The sequence below is a fragment of the Mus pahari genome, chromosome 5 (genome assembly GCF_900095145.1).
Source record: "Mus pahari chromosome 5, PAHARI_EIJ_v1.1, whole genome shotgun sequence".
In the NCBI taxonomy this organism is placed as follows: domain Eukaryota; kingdom Metazoa; phylum Chordata; class Mammalia; order Rodentia; family Muridae; genus Mus; species Mus pahari.
In genome coordinates, this window is record NC_034594.1 from 5,659,702 (window position 1) to 5,682,255 (window position 22,554).

Below are 22,554 nucleotides of genomic sequence, written 5' to 3' on the forward strand. Positions count from 1 at the left end.
GGCTTGCTACTTGTTAGCCCATTAGTAAACTCATCCTTGAGAAAGGTTTGTTCTCTCTCTCTCCCTAATTGTCTTTAGCTCTTCTAGCACAAGGTCTTGTGAGATTTCTCTTATTCACGCTGGCATGTCAGCTGGTGCTGTCATTGGTCTTGTTTAGTCAACCATATTGCTGAGATGTTATGGGTGCAGCTTTCTTGTCATTTAGAAGTCACATCTCTTTGTAGTTATCCTGGTCCTCTGGCTCTGAGAATGTTCCCCGCCTCTCTTCCGTGAGGCCTGCTGGACCTTCCATGTAGGGTTGCACTGCAGACATATCCATGTTTTTGTACTCCTCAGCCAGTTTTTTGCATTGTGACTAGTTGTGATTTTTCTTTTATGGTCTCTGCTTCAAAAATGAAGCTTCTTTGATGAAGAATGAGAGCTATAGTCATCTGTGGGGAGAAGGATATGTACTATGAAGACAGTTAGAAAGTATACCAGTTTGGGAAAGTGTCAATTATAAGTTCTCCTCCAGGTCCCATGACCTCACCAGCCATGGACGGTTGGCTAGGGTTACAGTACCAGGCATAAATTCCCCCTATTAAGCAGGCTTTAAATCCAATTAGATGGTAATTGGTTGCCACCAATATATAGTGCCATCATTGCACTTATGAAATATTTCGCCATGCTGGCCATTGCGACCAGTAGGCATCACAGCTATGCAGGACTATTGACTCAAAAGCAGCTTGCATAGGGCATTGGAATACTGCAAGAGCTCTCCTCAGAGAGTAGACTTCTAGGTCAGACACAGCTCGAGGCCTCCAAGCTCCATGTCTACAGTGTGTGGTGTCTTCCACCATAGAGACTGCCTTCAAATTCTTGAATGAAACTGAGAACATTGGCAATAGCTATATTGCTTAGAAAATCACTTGACCCCCCCCCCAGCCAATGTCTCAGAGGCGGTTTCTCATGACTGGCACTATTTCCCTCGCTCCATCTGCCTCCTATGACTGTTTTATTCCTCCTTCTAAGTGAGATCCAAGCATCCTTGCTGTGCCTTCCTTCTTGCTCAGCTTCTGTGGGTCTGTGGAGTGTAGCATGGGCATCTTGTATTTTATGGCTAATATTGACTTATAAGTGAGTACATGCTGTGTATGTCATTTTGGGACTGGGTTACCTCACTTAGGATGGTAGTCTCAAGATCCATCTATTTGCCTGAAAAAAATTCATGATGTCTTTGTTTTTTTAAAGCTATATAGTATTCCATTGTGCAGATGTGCCACATTTTCTTTATCCATTCTTCAGTTGAGGGACATCTAGGTTGTTTCCAGTTTCTGGCTATTACAAAAAAGCTATTATGAACATCGTTGAGCAAGTGTCTTTGTTGGATCATAGAGCATCTTTTGGGTATATGTCCAGGAGTGGTATAGCTGGGTAACTGAGGTAGAACTATTCCCAGTTTTATGTAGGTATATTTTATGCAATTTTAAGTAAAAAATAATGTAATATGATTTTCTATAGTGTGATTCTCTATGGTTTTGTAAAGCATCTTTAGTGTTAGTTTTTCCTTTCCACTGCATTATTCTATACCTCTCCACAGGTATCCTCCATGCGTTTCCCAGCTTCTCTTCATATCACCCATATTATGCCATCTTCCTCACTCAGGAGACCCTTCTTTCCTCTCCGTCACCAAGGTCCCTCCTTGCTTTTCTGGTTCCTGTGGGTATTCGAGGTTATCAGCTCACATCTAGATATTCAGAAATAAGAGAGCTCAAGGCCTTCGTTTTCCTAGGTCTGGGTCACCTCACTCATGTTACTGTCTAGTTTCATAACTCACCCGGGACTTTCATGATTCCATTTTGTCTTAAACAAACCAAGAGTAGATCTGCCATACGATGCAGCTGTACCACCCCTCAGTATTCGTCCAAAGGGCAGATTCTTGCTCACCAGGGTTCACAATGGCCAGGAAAGGGAAACAACTGTTTATTTGGAAATGTCCTTCCGAGGAATAGATAATGCAAATGTGGTCCATACATACTATGGAGTTTGATTCTTTCCTTTTAAATTACTCACACAAAAGCTAGATGACAAAGAGGGAAGGGTTGGACTCATTCTGTTCTCAGGGAACGGGAACATTTGGCTTTTAATGAGTCTTTTTGTACTGGAGAATCCAACCCCAAGACAGTGAAAAAAGGCATAGAATCTTCATGGGAGAAAAATAGGCTACAAAAAACTAATGCTAGATAATCCTAATTTTTACTTATTTATCTTCATAACTATGAAGAATTAAGAGACATGGTTATGGTTCTCTTAAAGGCATAATAGCTACCCTTTCTTAACTACCAGTTACAAACGTGTCATACTTGCTTTGTTTTGCAACACAGACCCTAGCTTTCTGGTATTAAGGTCATAAACAAATATTTCAAGATTCAAAGACTTTTGAATCTTTTATTCAAATCCATATGGTTCTCCACTTAAGGTACTTCATGAAGGTTGGGATACAATAAATCATTTATAGACACAACTTCTTTTAAATTATGTATGCACTTAGGTTTGCTTATTGATAGGCATAGCATATTTTCAAGAATGGAATCTTAGGTGTTTAATAATACATAAGGCTGCCTGTCCTGTGGATTAGGTTTCAGAGATATTTAATTGTCTTTGGTACACATAAATATGTATATTTTATTCATATGAACAATGAGGCATGTTTCTTTGTTATCCTATTAACATACTTGTCTTCTCTAAAAGATTATTCACATTTTAGTCATAGTTACATCTGTATACAAATACATATAATTTTCTTATGTGTGGAGAGAGATACCACAAGGTACCCTTGGTGTGGCAGTGCATCGAGAATGATGTATTCTATGACTATTCCAAATGAGTACATCTATAAAGGAGAAATTTAGGTTTGTTTTGGAATTATAAAAAAATATAATCAAGTATGACAAACCAATTTAGAAATTAGAAGTATATTTAAAACAAATATCTGAAGTGATGTGGGTAGTTCTATTGTGGAAAACTTTAGGTAGTTTTTTTCCCCTTGTTTTAAAAAACTTCTATATACATTTACAAAAGTATGTGTGTATAAGTGTGTGCATATACGATGCTTCAATTCACTAAATGTAATCTATGAAATCAAAACCCATTGGTAGCTTTCTTCTTGTCTTGCTTTTCTTCATTATTTGTAAGAATGGAACTAAATTCAAAAGTTTGCCCTGAAGGAAGGTGGTGTGGAACTCTATGTCTTAATGCCCACTTGTCATTTTTCTTATTTAGCAAACACATCTCATTGCCATTTAGTTTTCCTGGCATTTCTTTCTTGTTGAGGAAATTTCTTATATTTAGAAGAAGACATAAAGAAATAACTTCGAAGACTTTGAAAGATGATATTTCCTAAGGACTTGCTTCAAGACAAGATCTGCAGATAAGGGCAGATAGCTAAGCAGTGCTCTATAAATAAGGATCGTCTTAGGGACTCTGCTGGTTTGAGCTTCCATTTAATGTAGTGAAGAGGTAGCAATGCTGTAAACCTTACTTGGTAGACAGAAGCATGATGGAGTTGGAGTAGAGAAGGAGTTGGTTTGCATTGCTCCATATATATATATATATATATATATATATATATATATATATATATATATATTTGTTACATATATATATGTAACAAATATAAAACAACCAGCTACTGCCTCACTGTCATACTCCCAAATCCTTGAAAAAGACATTCCTAGTGGGAAGAAGCCCTTACATAAATTTGGTGTAGCTGGTCACCAATTTTCAAAATGTTTCTGTGGGTCTAGAATACAATTCTTGAGAGTAGACTTGCAATCATGGAAATAGCATATAATTTTAACATATGTAAAAAAATTGAAACCTACTTTAATTAAATGGTTTTCATAAGGTAGCAGAGTCATTATTTAGACCTTAAATAATACCGCCTTTCATTTTTTGAAGGAAATGTTGGCCAGAACTTTGCAAGAGTTTTTTTTTTTTTTTTGGCTGAGATGGAATTGCTGAATGATGGCTCTTTGGGTAGAATAAATGGTAATATTGTTGATAACTTTCATTAGCTACAAGGGAGGTGTTTTTAAAATGTGTATTTAAGTTTTAAAGTGGGAATTTAATGTATATGAATGAGTGAACTGGGAAGGTTCACATAAGATGCCATGAAGAATAAATGCTGCATAGTTTTTTTTTTTCACACTGTAGCCTTTCTGCAGGACTAGAATTCAAAAAAGCATAAACACAGAAAAATGGTAAATATGTATAAGCACAGAAAACAAGGTTTATATTTATTATTTTCAAACTCTTCTCAGGCATTTGTATCCCAGTGGGCTGCCTGAAGAATATTCCTTTTTAACTACTTTCCGGATGACTGGAAGCACACTCGAAAAGCACTGGAACATTTGGCAGATCCAGGATTCCTCAGGGAGGGAGCAGGTCGGCGTGAAGATCAATGGCCAGACAAAGTCTGTTGCATTTTCATACAAGGGACTGGATGGGAGTCTCCAAACGGCCGCCTTCTTGAATTTGCCATCCTTGTTTGACTCCCGGTGGCATAAGCTCATGATTGGCGTGGAAAGAACAAGCGCCACTCTTTTTATTGACTGCATCAGGATCGAATCCTTACCTATAAAGCCAAGAGGCCAGATTGATGCAGATGGCTTTGCTGTGCTGGGAAAACTTGTGGACAATCCTCAGGTTTCTGTTCCGGTAAGTATAAAATCACAAGGAATCACCACAATAGTAATTAAAAACAAACCTGTATGGCTAAAGGTCAGAGCCCAAGACATCTTTGACCATCAGCTATAGTGTATACAATGAATACAGTATATACAGTGATATAGTGTGTACAATGACTATAGTGTATACAATGGATAAGTGTGTACAATGTCACTAGTGTGTACAATGACTATAGTGTATACAAAGGATATACTGCATACAATGGATACAGTGTATACAATGTATATAGTACATACAATGGATAGTTACTCACTTTGTAAAGTTTATTAAATACATCACTCATTCAAAAAGCTTTTACTGGCAGTTTTGAGTGCTGTGTGGAACACAGAATTCTAGTTAAGCAGACAATATTAAAGTCAAGGCCAACTTGGAAGGTGATATACACCCACCTCGGGCATCCATAAGTCACTGAGACAAGTTACAAGGAAACCTGCACTTGTAAAGCACATATCATGTATTTACAATTAATTATAAATTTTAAAGTAAGATTAGAGATAAATCATGAATACAGTTAGTCAAGGAGCCCATGATTTTGGAAACAATAAATTTTGAAATGGAAGAATTTGAATTGGCAAAAGAAGAGAAAATTGTATAAAAGATGACTAGGGGAATAATTAGGGTGTATTCAACAGTCTAGAGATTAGTTGATTTCAGTAATATATGTGGATGTAAATGGAGTGTTTGTGGGAGGTGGGTGAAGGATTATAACTGAAGATGGTAAGAAGCAAGGTTGGAAAATCATATGGTCTTTGATGAGCAAGAGTAAAAATTATATAGGTGGTGTGATATGAATTTATTTAGAACTAGGCGTTGTGAGATAGGATAGAAGAAAGTAATTGTCAAAACTATTTTTATTTTTAACTCTGTGTACTTTTGTCTGTGCACATGAGTGTAGTGTCCTTGGAGACCAGAAGAGGACACTGGATTCCCTTGTGCAAGACTTACAGATGATTGTGAGACACTTGATGTGGGTGTTGGGGACCAGACTTCCACCCTCAGTAAAATCACAGGCATTTAACCACCGAGCAATCTCTCACACCTGAAGTAAAGATTTATAAAGCTCTATTAATTGTTTCACTGTAGAAAACCATTGGTATAGAAGTAGATACTATTGTATCAAGTAGTACCTTCTAGCAACTCTTTAAGAATATTTTGTAGCATTTGGACAGTAATTTAAAATTACAACCTTAAAGGGCAAGGATTCTTTTAAGGAAACAGAAAGGGATAAATTCAATAGAAACAAATTGTTAATGCTCATCCATCTCTCTTACTGTATGGAACTCTAACATTCTAGTCACAAAACCTAGGTCACAGATGGTGATACGGTGGTTTTGAATTGTTCCTGTGGACTTCTCTGGGGTGGGGGGTGGGGCGGGGGAAGGTTATGGGGACCTCAGTAATGGAATTGTTCAAGTAACTTGTTTTTACAGGAAAAGCTATGATTAGTGTGAAAGTTGGTGTGAAATTTCTATATTCTGTGATAGGCAGGAAGCAATTTGTAGCTGCCACATTACTGCTCTGGCTTGTAGACTCTCGAGAAAAATATTTCTTCATCCAATGAGTCATGGCACTTCAAGTGGCTGGGTTAGAAAGCCGATGTGGCCACTGTTATGAAATGCTGAAATTCTGTGCAGCAGGACCTTTGCAATGGCCCTGGAGTGGTTTTCAGAGATCACAGCCTTTGCAATGCCAGTGACATTTCTGGACAGGGGTGAAGGAGAGGAGTTCTTAGCGCCTTGAAAATGTGCTGCGTGTCAGTTGTTTGAAAAAGGGATTCATTGACCTTAAAACCCCTTCAAGATCATATAATTCTGCTTTCTGGGTGCTAGTGAATATGCCTTTAAGTTGTTTTGGTTCCAGAGAGACAAACTCTCAATATTACTTTATTATATGTGCAGAAGCTGGTTATAGATGTTCCGATAAACCAGTCTCACAGCACAACGCAGACATGTTTGTGCCTTTTCATTGTGTAGGGATGCGGCCAAGAATCTAGCATCTGGTTTTACACTGTGCTTCTCATATAGTGAGGAGCTTTTCTAAGTCATTATGCTGACACTAGTATTAAAAGGATTGCGTATAGGCATGTACAATTCTTTTCCCTTCCAGAATCAATTCTAGGCTCCTGACTCCTTTTTGAAAACAAATGAGATCTAATCCTAAATCTCAGTAAAGTTCAACATTGAATGGTCGTCAGGTGGTGTGGTGCCATTGAGAGCATTGATAATGAATGAAAGCCATTGGCCAGAAAAATCCTTCCTCCATTCAAGACATCAATGTGACAATATCAAATTCAACTTTTGCTAATGTAGCCCTCTTCCTCTGCCTCCCTTTCCAGCTTCTCCTCTGCTTCCCCTTTACCTCCCTGCTCTTTCTCTTCTCTAGAAGAAAAGTAGAAAGGGGAAGCCTATAAACTCTCTTAAAAAACAATCTTAGTGCCTTTAATGTAACAATTTGAAGTTTTCAAAATCCCTTCCATCTAATTTTCTAATCTTTAGACCAATTTTGTTCAGATAACTCATTCACTGACTCAGTAAAATAAACTATCTCAACTAACACTAACAGCACTAGGTATTAAAATTGTAATTTACTTTCTTTTTTTGAATTCCAACCAGCTTTCTTTTGTGGGGAAAGCATGCATTTTACGGGTATGGTGGGTCATTTGAGAGGCAGAGGCAGGAGGGTCTCTGTGACTTTGAGATCAGACACATCTACATAGTAAGTTACAGGCAGACCATGGCTGTAGACCCCATCTCAAAAAAATATATATAAATAAAAAGAAAGAAGGAAGGAAGAAAGGAAGGAAGGGACATGTAAGGACACATGTTTCCTTGTAGTTGATCTCATTATTCTTAATTTCAAAGGCATTTATGGTTTGTATGTTTTCTTTTCTTCAGAATTCTTCAGCACAAATAAAATAAGTGTTAAGAAATAAAGGAAGACTGGGGATATAAATTGTGTCCCTAAGCATTAATCCTGCTTGTTTACTTATCTAGTAAAGTTGCCTTGAGTCTTTATATGCTAGGAATACCCGTAAATTGTGTGCCTTTCTCAAAAAAAAAAAAAAAAAAAAAAAAAGAAAAGAAAAAAAAAAAAAAAAAAAAAAAGCTGTTGCCTCTTCCGGGCAGTGGGGCAGTGGACAATGGGGATCCGTATAAGAAAATGATGAAGTGGAGCCTGAACAGAGCCGTGGTATTGGTCCCCCAGTCAGGTCAGGGTAGAAGGTTAGGAGGGAGGGGGAGGGTCAAGGAGGTGAAAGGAGGTGGATCTTGAAGATAAGGAATGACATTCGAGATAGATAGATTCTCATTTGGAAATTATACATATATGTATATACATGCATACACATACACACACATATATATACATAGGATCAATTCAATTCATTCCTTTCCAAACTTTTAGAGACTTATATTATTCACCACTCTTCAAAACCGAAAGCAAGCAGCATGAGCTTTCAAAGTTCAAGTGGCCATGCTTTGTCCTAGACCCTGGTTTTACTTCATAGCTTTTCTTCTTGAGGCTCTCATCAATTTGCCTAAAAACACTGAATTTTTTGGGAATTATTGAAGCCTTCCACCACCTAGGTCTTAAAGGGTAATGGCTACTGATATGCATATGTCATGAGCAGCAGGGAAGACATATTAATAGGAAACCTGTTCCTCAGGTTGAAGACAGCAGATTCTCTGTGTCACTTTCTAAGAATTTTTAAGTTAAAAACAAAACAAAACAAAACAAAACATAAAATAGTCCAAAACCAGAAACGGATGCACATTTTTAAAAAGTATTTTCTGACTATGACTGGTTTAATACACTTTTTTTTAAAAAAATGTGTTTTCTGAATATGATTGGGTTAATTCTAATCTTCCACACTTTCTGTTGATGAGATATTTGTTTCAGGGTCAACACTTGCTGTTCTTTAATAAGTAAACCAAAATCAAAATGTCCTTTCTGTAGACATCACCAGTCATCAGAGGTGGGTATAAGAATTGTGTAATAAAAATGGAGCCTATGCATTTGATGGATCACCAATGCTAAAAGACTCCCACTGTGGCCCTTTGTGCCTTTGCCCATCTATCCTATCTTGTGTTTCTTCCTTTCTAAATTGGAAAAAGAAACCAATTCCAAGAAGCTTTCATGGGTGCTCATGTGGTCCACAACTCAAACACATTCTCATCATTTACAGTTATTCACTGGGCTCAGAGCATTTCATATTTTTTCCCTTTGCACGTCTTTTAAGTTTATTACTTCCGATTTTAAGGCAATAAATTTCTAGTTTCTCATTCTCCTCATGCATGTATTTTAGGACTCCATTTATCCCCCTGCAAAGCGTGGTTTCTTGGCAATTTACCATGCAAGCATCTTATTTTATGGCAGCTTCTTCAGTGTTTGTTGTCAGCCTGATCACCTAGGAGACTTATTTGGAACAGCTCTGTTAGAAAACAAAGTTAGCCTTTCTCCCCTTTCAAGGATGCATCCTGGGAGTTAGGTCTTGTTTGAGGGAGGATGAAAGTTTACGCGACTTTCTCCATCTATAACTCAAATCCTTCTCTTTACCTGTGCGCTCTCTCAATAAGTCAACGTAGAACACGACAGACTTGATGCCTTGAGGAGTGTATCTCTGACGCCTTGCTCTGATTTCTTTTCATCAAATTCAGAGAAATGTGCCAGAGCTGGCAGAATTGTTGATGGAGGAGCTATCTGTCTTCTTTACTTTGTAGCATAGAGTTGTGTTAACCTACAAATGTGAATGTCACATGTCATCACAATAACCTGGGAAAATAAGTTTGGATGTCATGATCAGCATTTCTGGTATTTGAGAAATGTAAGAAGTTATGGTTGCAGTGATTTAAGCAGTGTGTCATTCTTGTGTTCTGTCATTAAGTCAACAGCTATTCTAAGTTACAGGCCTACTTTAGACAACCAAGAAACACAAAGGTTAACGCCCAAATGGAGTTTACATTCGGGGGAGAGGCTGAATAGGTAGCAGTGTACCAGGAAATCATAAATGATGCCAGGGAAAATGAAGTGGGAAGTTGAAGTAAACACTTCTGAGACAGCCTGAAGGGATTGAGCCTGGGGATATCTTAGAGAGGAAGGTTCCAGAGAGAGAGAACACGGAGGACAAGGGATGGTGTTGGTATTGCCTGACATTTGAGGGTCCCTTGCAAAGCAGGATGACTAGAAGAGGAACCGAGAAATAGATGATGAGGTTGCAGGGACCTCATGACTAGGCATCTAAGGAAAGATGCTGGCCGGGCAATTAGGTGTGAGTTCTTGGAGTTTAAGTGGGGGGGGGGGGGATCGTCCAGGAACTGAACTATGGAAGTTGAGAATGTTTATGTATTATGAAAGCCACGAAGTCAAGTCCTAAGTGTGGTGCTGAAGGCTTACTTCGGAGGTAGCAAGGATTATCACCACAACAAGGAAGATTTATGTGAAAAGGAGGAGTGTATGACTGATGAGTGGAGTGGGATTGTTGTGCTTGAAGAGTGGAGAAGAAAGACTTATTTAATGTGGAGGTAGCAAGTGTTGCTTCAAAGGCTGGATAAGTCAACTGATGGTTGACTGTTTCAGAGACCAGTGAGTGAAGCAAAGACCCATGGCCTGTTGGGATGAAAACTCAGTTGGAAAGGACTCAAGACAAAGTGAGGGGAGGAAATGGAGACTGAGTACAGATATGGCTTTGAGTTCTGCATAAAGAGGAGTAGAAAACAGAGCAGCCGCAGGAGAGGTTGTGGATGGAGGGGAAGAATTTAGTTTCCTTTGGGCAGACACCTCAGATTGCACTGTCATAGCTCAGCACACAGTACTTCTTGAAGCCCCCTATAATAGCTCCCTGCCTGAAGTATCAGGCATGCATGCTCAACCGAATCTTCATGAAATGAGCTTCTAAATCTGCCCACTTCTTACCATATCTATCCACAGAAGAAAAATCTTTGATGGTCACACTCAAAGTCTTGAAATTCCTGAGTCAATACTGAGAAAACCCCTGCTGTGTGCTCTGCCCCAGCTAATGTGGGTCATTCTCTGCCCAGGTCTAATCCTCGCGTTTGTTCCCTTCCCTCTCTATAAAACTCTATCCTCTCATCTCTCTGTGTGACAATAGCAGTTGCTGTTTGGACTCATTCACATATTCATGTTACATGATGGCTTTAACCAGAAAAACATGTTACCATTTCCAGTGCTTTAGTATTTATTGCTAAATGCATTTTTAAAACACATATGTAGTCTTTATTAATATTTTTGTGTTCTCCATAATACTTATCTTCAAGTACACAATTTGATAAATGAATATGTTCTCACTGTGCCAACTCCGTGTTGGCCACCTTCTCTTGTTTCTGAGGCAGTGCAGAGCTTCCTGTTCCGTTCCCAGCAAGTGTTGTCTGGAGAGATTTCTTGATGACAGGAAAAGCCAACAACTCATCAAAAGTGGCAAATCAGCATAAGATCTGAGACCTCTGTATGCTGTCGTTGTTGTTGTTACTGATTGGATAAAAAAAGTATTCTTACTTTTTACTGGTCATAAATACTATTTGCCATTGACTAGACAACTTGATGAAGGTTCACGCTTGTTAGCACAAATTAGCGTAAGTGCTTAATACTACCAAATTGCAAAAATAATTCAGTTAGTGGGAGTGAGTGGGTAGGGGAGCAGGGGTGGGGGGAGGGTATGGGGAACTTTCGGGATAGCATTTGAAATGTAAATAAAGGAAATATTAAATAAAAAAAGAAAAAAATGCATTTAACCCTTAAAAAAATTATTCAGTTCGTCAAAATCAAAACTTGTACAATTCTAAGTCATCTGGAGATGAGTTAAAATACTTAATCTTCCTCAATGGCCCAGCAAAATAAAGACAAGAGTGTTGGAATCTGGGTCCCAACACTAATATTTTCTGAGCCTTAAGCTACCTTCAGAAATGAAGTTGGCTTAAGGTTTGTAGAGATGGCCAAATCTGGACAGATTTGAGGATGCCCCACTCACAACACTCCATTTTCCTTGAGAGAAGGATCTAGAAAAGATGGCATATCCTCCTGTGTTCTATTAAGCATTCTGCTCTGCTTAGTAGCTCTTTAGAAGGTTTTGTTTTTCTGCTCACATTTTTCCCCCCTTACAGACTGGGAACTGTTTGTGGAGAGGGGACAACTTGGCTTTCGTAGACAATTTCTGCAGGGCTTGCTTTATCTTGAGATTTTTTTTTTGAGCATGTTGACTGAAGGACTAAATTAAAATATTTGTCACGTATATTTTATCAGTGAATATTCAAATAGCAAAAAGGATCCCAGGTATGAAAATGAGAAACGTGGAAATCAGCATTTTAGCTGTATAATGAAAGTGACTTTTACAAAAGCACTCTGCCAATCTTCCTTCAAAATAATTAGCATGCAAATTGAAATTCACATTGCATGCCCAAAAATTGTTGTTGTATAGATGATTATTAGTGCGTAGGTGGTGTTTATGGAATACGCAGATGTGTTCAGAAACCCTTGATCTATGTGGCACTTTGAACAGCCCAGCTTGTATTCACAGATGAAATACATTTCACTTCCCCAATTTTTGGTGCCACAATTGTATTTTCTGTATATTTAATCAGATGCACCAATTTATTCAGAGAGCATTACATTTTTTTTTGAGATGACAGCTTAATGAAGTACTTCACATTTGTAATAAATAACTTTGATGAACTATCTAAACAAAGGGTTTAGGTTTCCTGGATAGCTATATAATTGATGCTTATCAGGGCGAATCACTTTTCAAAATGGAAATCTCATGCACCCATAGTGAATACCTAGTTTGAACCACCAGTTCACACAAGATTTAGTGAATAAAATTGAGTGGAGTTGTCTTTTATTTTGAAGATTGGGAATGAGGAATATATCTTTTCAGATCCTGGTTAAATTCTTATGTGGTTAAATTCTTATGTGGTTAAATTCTTTGGGGAAAAGGAACAATAATTCTCTTTTCCATGTGCTGTTTTGTTGCACACAGGAATCTGTGACTGCGTAGAGACACAGCTGTTGAGTTTTAGGGGTGTTCCTGGGTGTGTTTCTATAGTGAGCACACAAGATGGGGATAGTTTTGAATCCTAATGAAAGTTTCTTAGTCCAGCTCGGGAGGTTCTAGAAAACACTAGGAGTGGGTGTGCCAGGTTGTAATTTCTCCTTTTCTTTTCTAACTGTCTTTAACATAGATGCTCAGTTGGAAAATGCATTGGTTACCTGTCTCAGAAATATGACACACTATGGAAATAGTGTGCATTATTCAGAAATGTTGGGAGGTGTAGTAGACAAATTATTAATTAGGAAAGTTTAGAAATCCTCGGCCCTTCCTGGCTATGTGACCTGCTGGGGTGAGTTGGCTGCCTTGTCACCAGACTTAGGTGGCATGTACTCCACTAGCATTAAGTAAAAATTTATTCCTATCCCACTTTCCGTCTTCCTTTGAAAACTTCTACTGCAATTAAAACTAAATTAAAATAAAGCTCAAACAGTTCTTTTCTTCCCAGTAAAGGAGACAGCTCTGGCAAAAGCAGTGTTTGGCTGAAGGGATTTAGCACGAAGAGGCTGTGTAGCTGGGCCAATTTGTTAGGGATGTCTGTGTTCTACTGGGAAGTCAGCACAGCACAGTGCTCCACAGCCTGTAGATAATTTTCCATCTTAATGTATGTCCTGATAGCAGCCCAGGTTTCATCTTATGTGACTTCTTGTTTTCCCCTTCTCTTTATGAGAGAGACATCCACCTTTGCCTTGACTCTCCCTGCGTTTATTGGGAACGGAGAACTTTGCTTTGCCTTATCTCAGCTTCCACTTTCTACCCAGTGCCAACTCTGGAGGTGTCTGCAGCAATGGCAGACATGTATCTCACATCTTTCTAGAGCTGGCAGAAGTGTATCTCATATCTTTCTAGAGTTGGTCCTTTTGGCAAGCAGGAAGGTATGGAACTCACTACTGGATGAAAGAAAGCGGCAGTATTTAGAGTTGAGACCTGGCCACCTAGCCGCCTGCTTCGGCCAGTAGAATTTACTGAAATACGGACCTCCCTAGAAGATGGTCCAGCATGACTCTTGACTTCCCGCGGGTCTGCAGGTTTTCTTCGCCTTGCCATTCAAGGGTTTCTTTGAATTTAGACCTGGCAACTCTCGACTTCCTCTGTTTCCTCCTTGCTTTAATTTTTCTCCCCTACTGAGAGTATTAGAGGTTATTTGCACTGGATTTTAAGTCTTTAGAAGTTATCTCTCTTCAAATAATGAACAGTAGTATCCAATATTTAAATAACTTGAGCAGCCCTCCCATCACCACGCAGTCCTAGATTCTCTGCCCCTCCAGGGATGATGTTTCCTTCAGGACTACATTTTCTTTCTTGCATTTGTTGTCTCTGCAGTGACCTCTTGCTGTGTCTGCCTCTAATCTCCCAGGTGAAGTTTTAGCATCAGTATTTCCCATGGAGATAGACCTGGATGGAGGGCGGGGTAGCCCTGCTTCCCAGGGCGCGCTCGGACACTCCCTGCCTTGTGCTTTGGACATTTTACTAGCATCTATTTCTGGAGGTTGTGGTGAGAACAAAAATAGGAAGAGGTCAGAGCCAGTGGTCTGCTCCTAGGGCAGGGCTGCTCTGGGGTGAATCGAAGGCATCACCTGCCAATGCTGAGGAATATGGGAAGGCTTCCAGCCATCTCCATTATAAACTGCTCAGGGAAAAGTCAAGGCTGCGTTTCACTGAGCTAAGTTCAAAGGGTTCCTGTTCTGTTTAGGATTATAGACCATATCAAACAACAATGACAACAACAACAACGACAACAACAGCAGCAACATTGCTTTGTACGTAACCTGCTCTCCTGCTTTTCCCCAGTTTGAACTCCAGTGGATGCTGATTCACTGTGACCCCCTGAGACCCAGGAGAGAGACCTGTCATGAGCTGCCAGTCAGAATCACAGTGAGTCCTCGAACCAACTGCAAAAGCCGCTTCTCTCCATGTCACTGTGTCTGTCTCTTTCCCTGGAGTAGTGTTTTGCTGTACTGACTAGCTGAGAATTAAAGAAACACAGGTCCTTCTTGCAATTTGGCTGTAGGAACCTTCACAGGCAGACCTGTGTCTGGTACTCCTGTTGGAGGCTTACCATCACCATTCAGAAGTGTCTCTGCAGGAGTATGGGGTGGGGTCTCCTCCCCTGTAGGGCACAGACCCTTGGCAGGCTCTGGGGACAGCTAGAGGCTACACTAAGGAGAGTGGGCTGGAGGAAGTACTGTGCATTTAGGCCTTGGTGCAGCTGCCAGGAAAGGGTTAACTGGGACTGTTGTCATTTTATCCCTCCTCCCAGGCCTGTTAGCTCTCCTCCAATCCCCAGGACCCTCTCCAGGGCGATTCATAAAGAGAAGGAAGGAACCCAGGTCCCCTTGGCCCGGCACCTTTACAGCCAGTACCCTGGGTGGATTTGGAGGTCCAGGTGCCACTTTGTGCGTTCGGTGGGGTCTAGAAGTCTAGAGGGCATCAGGCTGCAGAGCCAGGCCAGAGGATTGGCAGAGAGCAACAGGAATGGCCTGGGCTGCCTGGGGACGAGGAGCTCTTGGGTTGTCACTGATGCTGTCTGGGCTCCGCTTGTGTGCTGCTCAAGTAAGTTGTGTGCGAGTTTGCCCGTCCCCTTATTTCTCTCCATCCTTTTTTTGTCCGCAGAGCAGCCAGACCACCGATGAGGTAAGCTGGGAGAAAACCCGAAAACACTCCATTTCCCAAGCACGTGACAGCAAAAGTAGGTGGCAGGGGAAGCTGTTCTGGGTGTGAGAAGTCAGAGGACCCTCAGGGCTCTCAGGCCAGCTGCCCTGCAGCCTGAAGCACCTCCAGCAAAGAGGGTCTGACTGGGCACCTCTGATGAGTCGTCCATGTGGGAAAAACGGGCCATTTCCCCACTTGAACTCTTAACACTAAAGGCACAGTACTGGGGGTAGCTCATGATTCAAGACTAGGGCTTACATTTTTGCTGTTTGTTCTTGTTGATTACCTCTTCTCTCAACCCGGGTCATGCTCAAAAAATCAGGAGCGCTTTCTCCAGCTCCTGCCGCTGTAGAAAAACCACTAAACCTCGAGATCCTGCAAGCGATTTAGGGCCGAAGCCTGCAGCCTTGGATCCTAACAGAACTCCAGCAACTTCTCCCTAGCCTGCCCGCCCTGCCTCTTCCCTTGGCTCCTGGCGAGGGAGAGTGAAGCCAGGCAGAGAGGCCCAGGGGAGGTTTGAGGTTCCACTTACAGAGACCCCATTGTAACCTGTCTGGTCCTTGGAGTTCAGGAAAACAAAGTCTTTCCTGATTGAAGCAGCCTTTCCCTCTCCCTCTCTCCCTCTCTCCCTTTCCCCCTCCTCCTCTCTCTAGAAGCAGAGGGGGGAGAAAGAAAGTGTTTCCTAAAGCAACACATTTATACTGTTTCAGGCGCCAGCATTCCCTGTAGACCTGTCAAAACAGCTGTCTGCAAGCGACACAAGGGCTCACAAGCTAGGGGTTTGTTTGAAATTTGTGTAGCGTTTGAAGGGAGGTGCAAAGACCTCTTGTCAGGGAGTGTCACTGCTGGTGAAAGTGAAATGGGGTCAGGCTCCTGAATTCAAGACCCTTCTGCCCCATACCTCCCAAACCTACCAACCCCCTCCCTCCCCGCAACCCTGCTCCCAGCCTACTGGACAAAGAAAGGCTTGCAATGGTAAAGTAACTGTTTGTCCTGGAGCTGCTTCAGACTTACCTGCTCTATGACTGATCAGCTGTAGAGGTTTCAAATGACCCTGCTACTTATTTCTTACCTCCCTTTGACTGAAAGCGGACATTAGATATGTACTTCTTTTTAACGTATTCTGAGAAGGCGAGGCCCAGTGAACTCCCCCTTCCATTTAAAGACATCACTTCTATTCTACCTTGGACAGTTTACCTAGTAGAATATAGAAACACAATATTTTCATTCAAAACCGTATCCACCATAGAGAGGCATCCTTGCTGGTGTGTGTGTGTGTGTGTGTGTGTGTGTGTGTGTGTGTGTGTGTGTGGTGTGGTGTGTTTTAGGGGATAAGGGCCCTGTGTAGTTCCTTTGGGTACACATTCTTCTCCACTAACCTCTGTGTGTTGTTTTTGGCAGAGAGGTCCTCCGGGTGAGCAGGGGCCTCCAGGGCCTCCCGGGCCTCCTGGAGTTCCGGGCATAGATGGCATTGATGTAAGTTTCTATGTCCCTTGTTCTCTAACCCAGCCCTTTCCCATCACTTCTTCAGCTTTGGATGAGTTGTTAGAAAGGACCAGATGGCCTCTCCCTGTCACTCCCATAGAACTACGACTAAATGGTAGTGAAAGTTCTAAATTTGCTACTGTAGCCTGGGAACTGTTAGAGATGAGACTAGTTCTGTACCTGTGGGTCCTTGGGACAGCAGCTTCTATCTTTAGACCCTCACTCTGGCTTTTGCCAACATTTTTGTGGTGTGCATACCCAAGACTCTTCACGGGATCCCAGCTACTCTTACGCATGACTTATACCCCTTTCTCTATGTCTCCAGGGTGACCGAGGTCCAAAGGGTCCCCCAGGACCTCCGGTAAGTTGATTGACATGATGGTGCCAAACTTCCTTCCTTAAAATGTGTTTTGTAGACGTGTGTGTTTAAAGAGTCTCAACTTTGCTTCATTTTCTCTCCATTGCTCAGGGTCCTCCTGGAGACCCAGGCAAGCCAGGCGCACCAGGCAAGCCAGGCACACCAGGAGCTGATGTGAGTGTATATATATAGTGTGTGTGTATGAGAGAGGGGGGCAGGGAGGAAGAGGAGAGATGGAGGGAAGGAGGTGGTGAGGAGAGGGGAGAGGGGAGAGGGGAGAGAGAAACACTGTTACCCTGCAAAGTGTCCTGTGAAGGTTGGCCTTAGGGGTTCCAGTCTCTAATAGTCACTCCCCATTCAGCCTATAAACTGTCCCCTTTTCTGCCTGCATAGGAAATAAGGTAGTGGCATGTGGGTGCTGGTGGGTGAATGGTAAGCTTCATCTTACTCAGGTACTCCCTCCACTAGTTACAAAAGGAATGTTGGAGTGAGGGAAGAGCACAGCTCTCCCTGAGGATGGGAGTTCAATCCCCAGCACCTACAGGGCAGCTCACAGCCATCCCAGGAGACCTAAGGCTTTTTTTTTTTTTTTTTTTTTTGAGCTCTGGGAACAGAGTGAACATGGTGCACGGGTACATATAAAGGCAAAATACCTAATACATTCAAAACAAGAAAATAATTTAAACATTAAAAAAACAACAACACTAGAAAACAGGGTGAGTGTAGGAAAGAACAGAAAGTATGTCAATTCCCAGGAATGTTTTTTAAAAAACTGAAAGTTTGCTCAAAGTGAGTGTCAGAGTTTGTTTGTATGCTGTAGGGGCAGTCAATGTTCAGTACAGACAAACGAGGCTTTAGAAATCAGCTTGGGAAACGGGGAAGTTAAAAACCAGTTTGGGAAGACATTCAGATGCCCAGCTATATGGGAAATGGTATTTCTCCAGGGTGACGTGAGTTTGGTTTCCTCAGCATCTCCTCTCTCTGTGCACATACTCCTTGTTGGTTTGGTCCTCAGAACCTGAGTTTTGCCTCTGGCTTGCAAAGAGATGGCCTCTGTTTTCCCTCCCAACCATCTTTTGTTTTGCAAAACCTAGAGGCTTTTCTAAAGAAAGAAAGCGCCCCCAAACACACCCCTGTTATTTCCAAGAAGTTTTGCAAGTTTTTACAAAGCTCCATTGTTCTGAGAGAGCAAGCCAACTGCATTTTACTCAGACATGCCTCTTCTGCTGCCATTAACTTGGTAAGGGTGTGTGTTTCTGTGTTATCTAGTGTTACAAAGACTTAAGCTTCTAGTTTAAGTTTCTGTTTCATTTTTGTTGTTGTTTTTGATTTTCAATGGCAAGTGCATAAGCACCTATAGATTAATGTGTAGATAATATCAGCTCATGTTTGAATACTACACATGAAATTATGTAATTTATTGGCTACTGCGGCCTTTGAGATTGAATTACTTGAAATCGTCAGTCAGGAAGACTGTCTGATAAATACAGGCCACTGGTTAAGTTCCTGATGTACTGTAAGTTTGCTTTCTACTTTTCTCTGGAACTTCAGCCAGCCTTTTGTTTTGGAGGAAGAGAACATTTCTGATTCAATTTTTAAAAGTGTAGTTGGAACATAAACCATTCATCTAAAATCTTGCCTTCCTATTGAACTTTAACTTAATTTCAGACAATGCTGGACTCCACTGTCCCTCAGTCTGTCTGTTTGTTTATGTATATAAGATCTTGCCATGTAGCCCAGTGGGGCCTGGGTCTCAAAATTCTGCCTCAAGTGTTAGAATTATAGGCCCACAGCAGGGGCCAACTAGTTCCTCAGTTCAGTGGTTCTTTTGCAACTTGCTTAACCACTGGTGTTTTTGTTTGTTTGTTTGTTTTTTAAATTTCAAATCACAAGCAACCCTTTTTCCCCTTTCTCAAAGTCATGTTCCCATTTGGATAAACACATGAATGCCCTCTGAATTTTGGAGTAGAACAGGAAAACACAGTTGATAGCCCCATAGAGCTAAAGAGACATTTACTACATCAGAAACTGTACACACCTCTTAGATTGTCACCTTTGACCCTGAAACTGTCCATAAGAAGAAACCCAGGGTGGAAGAATAAAGCAAAAGACAGAGGGAAAGAGATGTGGGGAAAAGGTGTTTAGCATTCCTTAGATGTGAGAGAACTTAGCCGTGGCCTTTTCATATGCTTGGAGTATTATTTCCCTCAGGCCCTATCTCACATATTACTCCCTTTGGCTTTACCATAATCTAGAAAGTAGATCGTTCTCATGTTATTCTCCCATAAAAAAGAAAATGAAAAATTATAAGGACAAATAATTTCCTCAGAGAGCCGGAGTTATGTAGCTGCTGGGACCACCGAGACTTTTGTATCTATTGAATTCATTTTAGGCAGCTCAGGTCTATCTACCCTCCAGGAGATACAGTGAGGTTCTTAATCCATCTACAGCCGTACCACCCGAATGTGCTGGGTCTCATCTTCTTAATAGACGAGTGTCTGGGAAGAATAGAGGAAAAGAGTGATAGCGGATGTTTTAGTCCCCATGTTACCAACTAGGAAGAATGATACATAATAGAGTAAGTGTTGAAAATCGCTTACAATTGACATCCAGTGATTGCGTGTAAATACTTTAATGGATCACCTCCTTCAGCCTTTGACTCAGAGCCACTTGTGACTTCTGCAGCCGGGGAGTGTCCTTACCCCCCTCTCACTGAGTTGATGTTAAAGCCTTTCCCTGTAGCTGAGAAAAGACATTTGAGAACAGTGAGCACTAACTAACCCTCTCCGGATGTACCATCCACTCTGCCCCAGCCTGGGGAACATAGCATGTAGGAAAGTCTTGGAAGAGCTGCGTTGACAGTGAACTCAGAGACCTGGATCTCTCTCTCTCCAGTCTCTTTGTCTTCTGCTCTTTGTTTCACTGTGAAACTTATCTTCCTGGTGATGTTTAATAAAATGACTTTTGGAGGAGTTGTTTGTCAGAATCCAAGACAGGGACGGTGTTTCCCATGTGCCGTGGAGTTTGGGTAGATTTGTATTACCGCTATGCTTCTAGTGGTGTGCCTTGTCCTCTGCTGAGCTGCTCGCGTGCTGGCAGGAAACAGGAAACAGAGTGGCAAGCACAGGTATTCCCCTGACAAATGGTGGTGTGAAGGCTCACGATGACGTTCCAATATTATTCTATATGGAGCTCCTTCTGCATAAGCATTCATATGAAGGCAATTTTCCCTGCCATTTGAGAGATTTCTCCTCTGTAATATCTTTGAAATTAGATTTAGAGAGTTTTATTGCAAATTGGATTTTGAAAATTGTGCATGCTGTGTGTGTTCACCTACCTTGCCCCTCCTCCCTCTACCTATCAAAGCTGAATCTTCTTTTCTTTTGTGGTCATACAGAATAGAGACGCCGGAGCCTGACTGTAACCTTGTACCCAAAGGACAACTATGTTACTATTATGGATAATAATCAATAGAGGGATTATTGCAGGTGCTGTTTGCTTCAGGATGCTTAGAAAGCTCTGTAAACAATAGTTTATTCTTACAGGACCAAAATAAGACAGGGAGAAGAAGTGGAATTATGTACAGGGGTTGTTGTTAAACTATGTGACGTTATACAAACATGATGTTAAATGCTTTTCGTTCTTGGAATGGACAAGACCTGCACCCCTCAGAGATGTTTCACAACAGGAGCAGTTGGTTAAGACAATATTCTGAAAGGTCAATGCTCATGAAAATGGCCAGGCAGTGAAGAAATCTGAAGAGGCCAAGAAGGGTCATGTTGTGGTTAATAGCCAGATTTGGTTTGCTATCATGGCCCAAGATCTGCTTTTTATTAAAGAAGATGATGAAATTAAATATTACTAGAAACAATAAAATGGTTAGGAAATACATTTAATACACCTTAGCATGAGAAATGATGGCTAGACATATATACTAGGCCTAAGCTATGCATTGCAGGTAGTACACATTGTTACATGGTTTTACTGAGAAAAATGCTTTCAAGTTGTTTTCATTTTAACTTAAAAGTTAATATTCTTCACTTAGATGCTGCATTGCTAAAAATGGTTGGGGGGTTTTAAATTGTTTATATTTATTTCACATTAAGAAAACATTGCATTAGCTTTCAAGACATTGTTGCCCCATATCTAGAAAGACACATAATATTTTTATCTTGTAGGCGAAGTAAAGTAGAAACATAAATCTGGCAAATGGGTGGCGTCAATGTCCATGAGGCTGGACCGGAGAATGCTATAACTGTTACAGTTGTATTTTCTCAAAGCAGAGATTTTAAAAATCCCACTAAATTATTGAACCTGTGACAGTGCAGTTACCAAATGGTCAAATTTTCAACAGAAGTTAAAAGCAGAGCCCATGGTAAATGTTTTAAGAGAAGGATCTATTGGAAAGTATTTCTCTATAAATACTTGGATACCATGGGTAACCAACCCACACATACCCGCCCACTGTTTTTTTCTAGGGTTGTTACAGTAGCGCTGACACTATTTTCTTGCTTCACTAGGGATTAACAGGACCTGATGGATCCCCTGGCTCTGTTGGACCAAGGGGACAAAAAGTAAGTTAGCCACCTGGTCTTACTTTTATAGTGTTCTCAAATGCCAACAAAAAAATCCCCAAAGAAAGGTGCTTGATTTTTGAAATCAACTGAAACACTGAGCGTCGGGTGGACTGTACTAACGATTTTGGTATCTATTCAACTGGCATATTTGTGCTACAAAACTACATATGCTACAAATACTACAGTGAAGTCATTTTTATTTATTTATTTATTTTTAGGGAGAACCTGGTGTGCCTGGGTCTCGGGGATTTCCAGTAAGTATTTTAGGCAGTAAAGCAGGAAAACTGAAAGTCCGTCTTTAGGTAAATTCTGCCATTCTGAAGAAAACTGTAATGCTGTTTTCTACAGGGCAGAGGGCATGTGACTCTAAGTATATATAGTAGGTATATGTAAGTGTACCTATTGTGAGTAGAAACGTTTAAATGTATGGGATAAAATACACGTCCATATCAGGTGAGATTTCTTAATGTAATTTAATTTTGAGACAGACAGAGTCATAGCCTCTAGCCCAGACTGACCTGGAGTTTACCGTACAGTCCAGGATAGCTTCACTCCTGGAGTTTACCATATAGTCCAGGATAGCTTCACTCCTGGAGTTTACCATATAGTCCAGGATAGCTTCAGTCCTGGAGTTTACCATATAGTCCAGGATAGCTTCACTCCTGGAGTTTACCGTATAGTCCAGGATAGCTTCACTC

At 41.0% G+C, this 22,554-nt stretch overlaps 1 protein-coding gene across 1 annotated transcript in view; it reads left to right on the forward strand.

The window, feature by feature from the left end:
• Col9a1 (collagen type IX alpha 1 chain) overlaps nucleotides 1-22,554 on the forward strand; it is a 75,390-nt gene that overhangs the window by 2,665 nt on the left and 50,171 nt on the right. The window contains exons 4-11 of the mRNA XM_029538329.1: nucleotides 4,302-4,698; nucleotides 14,576-14,659; nucleotides 15,398-15,418; nucleotides 16,838-16,912; nucleotides 17,247-17,282; nucleotides 17,391-17,453; nucleotides 21,800-21,853; nucleotides 22,075-22,110. Of these exons, the coding sequence (XP_029394189.1) occupies nucleotides 4,302-4,698; nucleotides 14,576-14,659; nucleotides 15,398-15,418; nucleotides 16,838-16,912; nucleotides 17,247-17,282; nucleotides 17,391-17,453; nucleotides 21,800-21,853; nucleotides 22,075-22,110 (766 nt within the window). The remainder of the gene's footprint in view (nucleotides 1-4,301; nucleotides 4,699-14,575; nucleotides 14,660-15,397; nucleotides 15,419-16,837; nucleotides 16,913-17,246; nucleotides 17,283-17,390; nucleotides 17,454-21,799; nucleotides 21,854-22,074; nucleotides 22,111-22,554) is intronic.